At 37.3% G+C, this 10,342-nt stretch overlaps 1 protein-coding gene across 1 annotated transcript in view; it reads right to left on the reverse strand.

Annotated features, from left to right (window-relative positions):
* Positions 1–10,342, reverse strand: part of TTN (titin) — a 282,592-nt gene extending 272,250 nt beyond the window's left edge. Inside the window, exons 1-5 of the mRNA XM_055088819.1 lie at positions 9,194–10,342; positions 6,756–6,959; positions 4,968–5,255; positions 4,397–4,482; positions 4,045–4,289 (exon numbers count right to left, since the gene is read on the reverse strand). Coding sequence (XP_054944794.1) covers positions 4,045–4,289; positions 4,397–4,482; positions 4,968–5,255; positions 6,756–6,959; positions 9,194–9,284 — 914 coding nt within the window. The 5' untranslated portion in view covers positions 9,285–10,342. The remainder of the gene's footprint in view (positions 1–4,044; positions 4,290–4,396; positions 4,483–4,967; positions 5,256–6,755; positions 6,960–9,193) is intronic.

Here is a 10,342-nt window from a genome sequence, read left to right on the forward strand (position 1 = left end):
CTAAACCCGTGTGCCACAACTACTGAGCCTGTGCGCCACACTACTGAGCCCACGCGCTGCAACTACTGAAGGCTGCGCACCTAGAGCCCCTGCTCCACAACAAGAGAAGCCACCGCAACTAGAGAAAGCCCGCGCGCAGCAATGAAGACCCAATGCAGCCAAAGATAAATAAATAAAATTTAAAAAATAAATAAAAATAAAATCCATGGCTCAATAACCTATACAGAGGCAAGTAATATACTTGAAAGTAATTTGTTTTAAATCTCAGTGAGCCTTATTCTCATCTGCTGTAATTCTGTAAGAGAATCAGATTTAATCCTAAGCTAAAGAATTCTGTGCCCTGCCCCACCTTTTTGTGTTTAGAAAAGTCAAGACAGCAGAAGGCGTGTCCTTAAAATACAGTCAAAGAAAGGACACGGCAAATATGGTAACCATAACTCTAAATTTCTCTGTACTCCCAGTTCTGGGCGGTGGGGGGGCGAGGGGACGTCAAATAGGTGTTGAAGGAAGAAACGTTTCTGTAATCAAAATGCTTGTGCAGCTCAAGGCTAAACAAGGTAAACCTTTTTTTAAATTTTCCTGCAGGATTTCCCACAGCCTTCATCATGCCCATATGCCCTGTGAATTGCAAGGCTTTCTCATTACTCTTTTTGCAGAAATTTTTTGGGTGTAGGCTGTGCAATGCACTTTGCAAATTGCTGTTCTGGTCAAAGTATGGTGAACTGCTGTTTTAAATATATTCTGTCTTTGTTTACCCTCGCCCTCATTGTATTTTACTCTGGACTTCTTTTAAATATCCTTATAGTAGATAATTTGAAACCTAAGGATTCTATAGTTTTTGATTAAATTGATAAAGTGGTTTCTTCCGAAACAGTTTTCATCCTTTTTTATGTGTGTCCAAACTGCAATAGCATCAGTTCAAGAATCTGGGTACTGAATCAAGGCATTTACAGACAAAAATGACAGTTCCTAATCTATAGTAATAATTCCAGGCATTATTTTAAGATGAAAGTTTTCATAATTTAATTCTTGATCCAAAGGGTTTATTATACTTTTCCCTCTAGGTGGCAGTATTGCCTTATCATTGCATTTAACTACTACATGCAGGAAAATGTTTATAAATGTATTCTGTCACTCCATAGGGTATTTAACTTACACTGATCATAAATGAAACAATTATTCTAATTAAGGCTCAAGGTACAGTTGATATCTGCTCTAAATTACGGAGTAAATTAATAGAACATTACAATATTAACCAGTTTCATGAAGAAATGTTCAATCATTTTCTTGAAGAAGGGTTTTTTGGTGAAAGTCAATTTACATTTTATAAATGGAGTTGTGATCAACTAAAGGTAGATCTAGGGGAACAAGTATCTACTCTGAAAGTGATTGCCTTAGAACCATAACAAAGACCAGCTTAGAATAACGTAGGGTTTACACCAATTGAAGAAAAGCAAAGTGACATGTATTTCCAAGTTTCAACCTGTGTCTTGTTCTTGCTGTACCTAGTAAAGTGGGTCTAATTCAAATAGAGTTAAAGACATGATTAGCATGACATGAGTGATTAGCAGCAGGTTGCAGGTAAGCCCATAACGGTGAAAATCAATGTAATTTGTGTCATTATAGGAAAGTGCTTATTTCTGCTCTTACAATAAAAAATAAATAATCACCTGGTCACAGCTAGATACAATGCACCTTATTCAATGAAATATGTTTGCCTTTCTCTACAACAAAAATCAAGATTAGACTGTGAGACATTTTAGGAAATTGTCTATCCTGGATAACCATTATTTTCTCCACAAATTGATATTTAAATTTCTTATTTTAAAGCAAATTTGGGGGGCTAAATAATTGGGATTGTTATTAATGAATTCTCAGTACTTCTAAGACAGTCAAAATACTCCATAGAATCAGGGAAGCTCTGTAATTCTAAATGACTCTTAGGCTTGGATTAAAAATATGGTGAGGTTGTTATCTCCCCCAGAAATCACATGTGGCCTGTCTTGTGATTTCGTGGTATGCAAACTTGGAGTTAGCCTGAGACAGAACACTTTTTTGATAGCCAGACACGTTTTTAAAATTAGCTTTTTGGTCAAGGCTTCATATTAGTGTTTACCAGTATCTTTAAAGTGGCCACTATAATAAAGACTGGAAAATATCTGGCATTTCTCCATATATTTGTTGGACATTACACTGCATCTGGTGTGAAATGCTTGTCTTTTGTCAATTTTTTTTTCATTTGTGTTGCTTGTTTTTTCTTTAATAATTAATTTGTGGAAGCTTTTTGATACATCTGGTGTATTAGTCCTTTGTCATAAGTATTGCAAACATTTCCCCCGAGATCCACGGTTTGCATTTGCTTATTTATAGGGTCTTATCCAGCATCAACATGTATAGTTGTGTAGATTATGCACTGTTTCTAGGCTTGTACAATTCACACCGTAGCCTTTGTACGTTTGTTTTAATATTTTATAGCAGAGGCAATGACATATCTCGAGGAAGAGGCACTCTTAAATTTTTTTTCACAAATGCACTGTTTGGTGTAGCAATGACCTTGCTTTTGCCATACATAAATTTTTATTTTTATGTTGTTGAGTCTGTAAATCTATTTTTAAAAGCTCTTCCCTACAGTTGTTTTCCCAAATTTTCTTCTCTTTTATTTTTGTGATTTATTTTTTAATTTAGCTCTTTAGTCAAGCTGAGATTTATTCTGTAAATGGTGTAGGTAGTTTATATTCGGTTTTTCCCAAATGGATAGTTAATTGGGCCAGCATTCTTTATCGAGTAAAATATCCTTTTCCCCACTGAACTGAATGGTCACTTTGATTAAACACTGAACTTCCTGGATACTTGAAATCTATTTCTGGACCCTCTGTTCTGCTTTCCCCATGTATTTTCTATTCATTTACCAATACCATACTGTTTTGATTACAGTAACTTCACAATAAGTTTGAATATTTTTTAGATCAACTATCCACTTATTAGTCATCTTTTAAAATTTTTCATGGCAGGGGAACTTTCTCTATGTTTAAAAAATTAATTTAAATTGGTCAAGAAACACTTTTTTATTTACTCCAAATTTTCCCCTTTTATCAGTTTATCATGTAAAAAAACCTCAGCATGTTAAGCTAAATCCCAAAGTTTCAAATTTGCTATGGATAATTTATACTTGCTTATATATTGGATTGGCCAAAAAGTTTGTTCGGGTTTTTCTGTAAAATGTTACGAAAACTTTTTGGCCAACCCAATAGTTTCTGAGCCCTGATGATACATTCTTACTTTCTAATATACCTCTATATTAACTAAGCATAGAAACCTAATAGAAATCCATTTTATATTCTAGACAAAATAACATAAGCACATGCAAAATATTTAGAAGGTTTTACTTATTATTAGAGAAGAACACTTGTATAATTATTTTATATCTACAAGATACCTTCAACTAATTATCTCACTGAACCCTCACAACACACTTTGAGATAATTCTGTGTTTCTCTATACTGTGTTTCCCTATAATTTACAAATGACATGACTAAGACCTTAAGCAAATTATTTAACTTCTTTAGCTCTGGTCACCTAGCTATAAAATTAGGGGTGATAATTCTTAGAGGTTGCTATGAATATTTAATGAGATAATATACACAGAGTGCCAATCAAATGTCTGACATAGAGAAAGTGGTCAATATATATTAGTGATTATTTTATTATTATAATTATTTTCTAAGTCACATTTTAACAAGTAATCAAGCTGAGTGAACGCAGGGCTTCCAACCCTAAATTCTGTGCTCTTCTCATTTCGCTGTGCTTTTTCTTGACTCCTAAAGCAGATATTAAATGGTATACAAATAAGAATTCAGAATTAGAGTTTATAAAGTTCTCCAATTTACCAGTGGACAGTGAGGATTTGTGAAAATCATAACCAGTGTCTTTTTGGTTTACCTCCTTTATCACACCCTACATTTCTTATTTCTTCCTTTTATCTCTCGTCTTATTGGATTAAACCTGATTCAAAAATGCATAATGATCTCTTTTAAAAGGCTTTACCTGACGGGAGATGGGGTCGGTGCCCGCACATGTCTGACCGGGGACGGGGAGTGTCTTATCGGCGATGGGGACTGCTGTCGAGCCAACTGTGCTTTGGCAGCAATGGATGGTGGTGTGGGAGACCTTGACTTTGGCTTAGGAGGTATCCTGGGAGGTGTTTTATGTGGCAGCTGTTGCCCAGTGGCACCATCTATTACCATCTCAACTGTTGCAATTGATCTGGCATCAAAGTGGGCTTCAATCTTCTGTAAAAGAGAAAAACGAAGCCCATGGTGAGGAGGAATTGTTGATGAAGAAACAATCTGAAAGGCTTAAAACCTGACAGTATATATTAAAAAACAAACAAAAAAACCTTTTCAATTTGAGTTTGTCGTGTTTCTGAAATCTGAGCAGTCGAAACAATTGTCTTCGTCTTTTTAGCGGGCACTACTTCTTCACCTGTAGGAAGGGAAAGATTAAATATTTAGACAGGAACACAAGGACCCATTTTTAAAGGGATTATGTTAATTCTGACTACAAAGTCAATAAGATTTTCTGTGTCCCAATGGGCAAAAATGCAGAAAGTTTTGGATTTTGTATGAATATAAATTAGCTTTAAACATAGAAAATATTTATTATTAGATATGAATTTAATTAGAACCCTTTTAAGAAAAATTCCATCGCTTGCCAATAATTTGAAAACATAGATGACTTAATTGAAATACTTCCCAGTTTCTAGTAGGGTTAAAAACCACAGATTGCTTCAATGATTCTAAACTCCTGCACTGAATCTCAGAGACTTTTCATGGGTGTTGAAATGCCAGCTTTGATTTCAACTCACAGCATCCCCAGACCTCAGAGGGCAGGCAGGTGGACCCCTGACCCCACTTGGTCCTAAATCCTTCCCCTTCCCTGCTCCCTGTTCCTCAACCTCCAGCACATACCTTGAACCAGTAATTCAGCAGTGGAAGTAGCTCTTCCAACGCTATTGGTGGCATTTACTGAATAAGTGCCAGAGTCTTCAGGGTATGCTTCCGCAATCAGTAAGCTGTAGAGGTCGCCTTCTTGTGAAATTTGAAAATCAAGGGAGCTGTGGATTTCAGCTCCGTCCCGGTAGAACTTCACCACAGGTGTAGGGATTCCAGTCACTCTCACTTGGAGTCGCACTTGGCTTCCTTGTCTCACGGTCATGCTCTGCAGCCGTTGAACAAAGTTGGGTGGCGCTGTCTCCGCTGCAGCGGGAAGGGAAGAAAATGAGGACTGGTGCCAGCCAGGGCGCTCCCAACAAGCTATTTTTAAATGATTACAGCTCTGGTGTCCAAACCAGGCAATGGCTAGGTGAACCAAACATGCTTGACTGTCCTTGAGCCCAGCTCATCCATCAGATGACAGTAAGAGCAGAGCCAGGAGGTGGCAGAGGGCACCCCGCCACCATATTTGATTTGTTTTGTCTTGTTTAGCTGTTCTAGGCCACCACATTTTTTTTTTTAAAGAAAAAGCCTAGATCTTGTTATAACATTTCTAGAGGATCTTTCCTGAACTTCCTCCCAACTTCACATCTAGCACTATACTAATATGTTAAGGTAACTTTACATATTTCAGGAAGTTGCACTAAAATGAATTCCAGTGGTTGGTTTGTTGGATACACCTGTGACTTACAGAATCATGAAATTTTAATTTAAATTTAAAAATCCTAAATTGGCTCCAACTTAATCAGTATTCAAATAACCCAAATATGTACTTGCATTTAAAATGTTAATCCAAATAATGACATGATTTAATGTTAGATGCTACAGAAAGGGGATTTTTTTTGGCTAATTATGCTGGAAGAAATTTTTAATAGAATAAATGTGAAGGGTGAGTGGGATTAATCTTGACATGTTTTTGAGTAATAAACAACAGCAGATGCTGTCAATCTTGTGCATTTTCCTTTGTGAATTTTCTGGATGTATGTTAATGTTCATACCTCATGTTACCTGATGTTCCTTCTGTTTTGGTCAATGATAGCCCTATACTTAAACAGTGCTGAACGGCATAGATAAACATATATAAACATTGGATAAACATATATAACATTATGAAGCTCATGAAAGATATTGTTATGTAATGTGTAAAGTAATGCAATGTTCTTTGTACTAATGTCTTACGAAGAAGTAAAGGATGGAGAAAAATGACAGAGGCCACGAAGACTGGTGGTAACTTTTGTGGGGAAACTGTGTCCTGCATTTGAATCATAAACAAGCATTTGCCCTGTTTCTGTGTATGCTTACTGTGCAATGTTTTTAGAAATGGAAAGTAAATGAAGCATTATTAAATGTTATAGCCTAGAGCAGTATTTCTTAAATGGGTGGTCTGTGGACCACTGGTATCACAATCATCTATGTGCTTGTTAAAGTGTGAATTCCTGGAGATACACATATTTCCTTAGCAGGTGTATAGACAAGGCTCTAAGCCTTTCTACTTGCTCAGAAACACGATTTTTAATATTTCTTTAATATACTTTTGAGTGCTTAATATGTGTATAGAGGAACTAGCTCTCAGCCACTTTTTTGAGGAAAACCAAATCCCAAAAGGTAAACAACTTTGCTATCAATGCAGTGTCCAGTGGGCCCTTCTCTAGATTCGAGATGCATCCGCTTGTGCTCAGCAGCTTTTGGGGGACTCCCTTCCCCAGGTCCTGGAGATGCCCTCTGGGGGTGGTGCAGGGGACAGGCAGGTGCCCTCCAGCCTACCTGTCACGAGAAGCTCAGCAGTACTAGTCGCTTGTCCAGATCCATTGGTGGCTCTCAGGGAGTATCGTCCACTGTTGGCTTTAGTCACGGCGGGGATCATCAGTCTAGCGCGGCCGTCGCTAAAGGAGATCTGCACGCCGGGCAGAGTGGAAGTGGAAATCACCTGGCCATCCCTAAACCAGCTCACCTCAGGAACTGGGAAACCTGGAGAACAAAGAATTCATCTTGATGTTTGGGGCACTGCAAAGTCCTCTGTTCTGTCCCATTATGTTCACTTCTGTGTCCTAAACCATAAAAGCTATCCAGACAGTCATGCTATTTAATGATAGTGAAAATTTGACAGCTGTGTGATAAAAGTATAAACTTACAGACCATTAGGAAGGTCTGTGGGTTCACGTGGAGGCCAGCACCTTCATTCTATAGGGGAGGAAACTGAAGCCAAAAAAGGCTCAATGATTTTTCCAAGGTCCCTCAGCTAGCAGTGGCACACAGAGGACTAGAATTGCCATCACCTGCCCTCCTGCCCAGGGTTCTATCTGATGCAATTTAATAGACATCATTAAAATCATGAAAGAGATTTATAAAAATGAAGAGCCAAGGAAACTGTGAGATAAAAAGTGACTGTTGTCCTCTTCAAAAACAAGTGAAGAACAAAAGCAGCAAAGGGATCTAAAAGTTCAGCCTAATAAGCACAAGAGGACACGCTCAGCCCTCTACCTCCTCTGGGTTACAGGGACACTATCTTCCTGACCTCTCCTGCCTTTCAAATGTGCTTTAGTAAAAATGCCATACAAAGGAGGGGCAGCTTCTCATACAATGAGAGATGACGCCGAACCAAGTCTTTCAGAACAACATGGATACTTGGAGTTGCAGGTAGAAAAGTCAAATTCTCTTCACCCACCATGAATCATGGAGCTAATGACTACATGTACACGGCTGGATGCTTTAAGTATACTAAAATTCTGCATTCAGAAGGAATGAGGCAAATTCAGAGCACGGTTTATTCTGCCTTTGGCATGAAGGCTGGTGATCTAACTCCTTAAACTGAGGAGGTGAGGATAAGCGAGAGAAAGTTTATTTTGTTGTCCTTACATTAGCCAATCTCCCACTGTGGCCAAGTGAATAGCTTATTTAACGAATTAATGGGTGTTCAAATATTTTCAGTGGTGTTTTCCTAAGAATGTATTAGCACAAAGTGTGAAGGAACACCGAGTTATGAGGAAGCCAGATTCCATTACTCCACAAGCAGGCAAACTTCCCACTGAAGCCATCTGTGTTCTGCTCAGTTCAGAAGTTACAGAGTGTTACAAGATAAATAAGTAAATTATTTGGAAGTCAGAGATTATCATACAAGAGAAGAATTGAACTGGCCTCTATATACATATACAATAGAAATTGAAGAATGATTATATGTTATTTGTGCAATGTAAAATAAAGTGTTATCCAGTTATGAATAAGATTGGTACATAGATAGAAAACAAAAGAGAAAGGAAAAGGAAATCTCATTTTACATCTTTATTATAAGCCATAAAGTTGAAAAAAAAAAAAAAAGAGGAACAGTGTACCATAGAGGTACATCAAGCATCAACTTTTAATTAATCCATAAAATCTTACATGATCAGTTATAATACTGCAGAAGGAGAAAATATTGATTAAATAAATTTGAGATTAAATAATTTTGAGATTATTTACAATATAGTTCATAGATTATGTCCATTTTGTCACATGATGATAGGTCCCAGAAATCATCCATTTTCAAAACTAAGTTATAAAGAAGAAAAAGAAGAAAAAAAAGAGACAGAAGAACTTCCTGTTAAATACAATTCTAGGGTTAATGTTTGTTTCTCTTTAATATGTGAACCAGAGTGGCATATATTATTTTGGGGTGTCCTTTCAAAATGATTGGAAAATCTTTTCATTGACTAGAATCACTTATTAAAGATTGAAAATAAAATAATAAGATTCTTAGGAGTTAGCTCATCACTGAAAGTTCTGCCACTGAGGAAAGTCAGTTGTACTGTTATTTTCCATATAAACCCACAGAGGCTCAGGCACACAGGCTACTCGCCCAGCAGCTCCATGACTGGCCCCTATTGGGCTGGAGTTCTTGGCTTCCAGTCTGGCTCTGCAGCTGAATCCAAAGATAGAATGACCAAATTTGGTCCTATTTAGCAGCTGGATTCTGACAGCTAATTTAATCCAATGCTAATTATTTTGCTTTGTGGAATTATAAATATGAATAAAACATTTTCAAGCCATTATATTGCCAGCTTTTGTAGGAACTCTGTGAACAGTATACTCTTACAATGACCCTTCCATAAAGGTGCGCCCATTTCACAAAGTCAAAGCAAGGCTTAAACTTGGTGTCAAGTCCTACAGCAAAGTTAATGGACAGGAGGCAAAGAAGACAAAGGGACAGTGTGAACATGTGAGCTTACCACTAATGTGAGCCTCAAAGGTTGCGGTACTACCCTCCAGTACCACAACGCTTTGTAACGGCTGCGTAAACGTCGGTGCTTGAGTTGTCATCTTTTTAGGCACTCTGAAAAGGAAAAGAAATTAGAAGGTCACAGCTTAGGGCCATTCTGGAGCTACTCTGAAGATGGCAGACACCCATTTTCCAAATGGGTTGCTTCTCAGATCATCTGTGTGCCCAGAGTGATGGGCAGGCCTTCTCTTTTGCGGCCTGAATTCGGCCTCTGAGTTGACTTGTAGCCTAACAGAGTAGCACGTCTAAGGGGGGATGGAAAAATAAAATTGAAGCAAGCAGAGCAAGGAATGTACCCTAGTGGTGGAAGAGGGAAATTCAGTCTTACCAAAGGTGGGAAATCAGAGAGAGTTGGGAGAAAGGGAAAGCTGGAGGAAGCTGGGGGTAGTGATGAATAATAAAAGACATGTGTGAAAAGTGTGAAATGAATCTTTTCATTGGTTCAATGTCAGAAAGAATTATTTTAAAAAATTTCCTTCCTCCCAATATTTTTTAGACACTGTATTTATAAAGTTGACATAGATTTAGGCGCTATTACCTTAAGTAATCCAGGTGATTATTTAAAATAGTCACCAAAACTAAAAACTTGAACTTTGTAATTTCTTTCCTTACTTGAAAAGTTTTGGAAAGCCTGGTCAACTATGCAAACCTGTTGTAGACAGCATACGGTGTTTTTTAGTCCTTAGTATTTCTTCATATTGTAACTGCTCAGTAAATGTTGCTACTGTTGAAGTGAATATTCAGGAAAGTTTAAATTTAACTGAGCAGGCCAGTGTTTATTATAGATATGAAAGAAAAATACTGACTAGAGTTCTTAATAAGGAACAATGTGCAAACTTTGAAAAATGGAAGGCTGGTCTGAAATGCAGTTGGAAGCACCTATGCTTTCACAGCACAAATATTAAAAATCAAAGAAATTAACACAAAATCGGCAGTTAAGTTGTTTTGTTAAGTGGAAGCAAGTACTTTGCCTATCAGTTTTAGAGAGATTATGAGAAGAAATTTCTGACACATTAATACCTTGTTATTGAATGTGACTATTCCACTATTCTGATATAAAAAGCAGATTCTCAGTTGTCAATTGCTTCATTACTATTTT

Source organism: Physeter macrocephalus, chromosome 2, assembly GCF_002837175.3.
Source record: "Physeter macrocephalus isolate SW-GA chromosome 2, ASM283717v5, whole genome shotgun sequence".
NCBI classification, from domain to species: Eukaryota; Metazoa; Chordata; class Mammalia; order Artiodactyla; family Physeteridae; genus Physeter; species Physeter macrocephalus.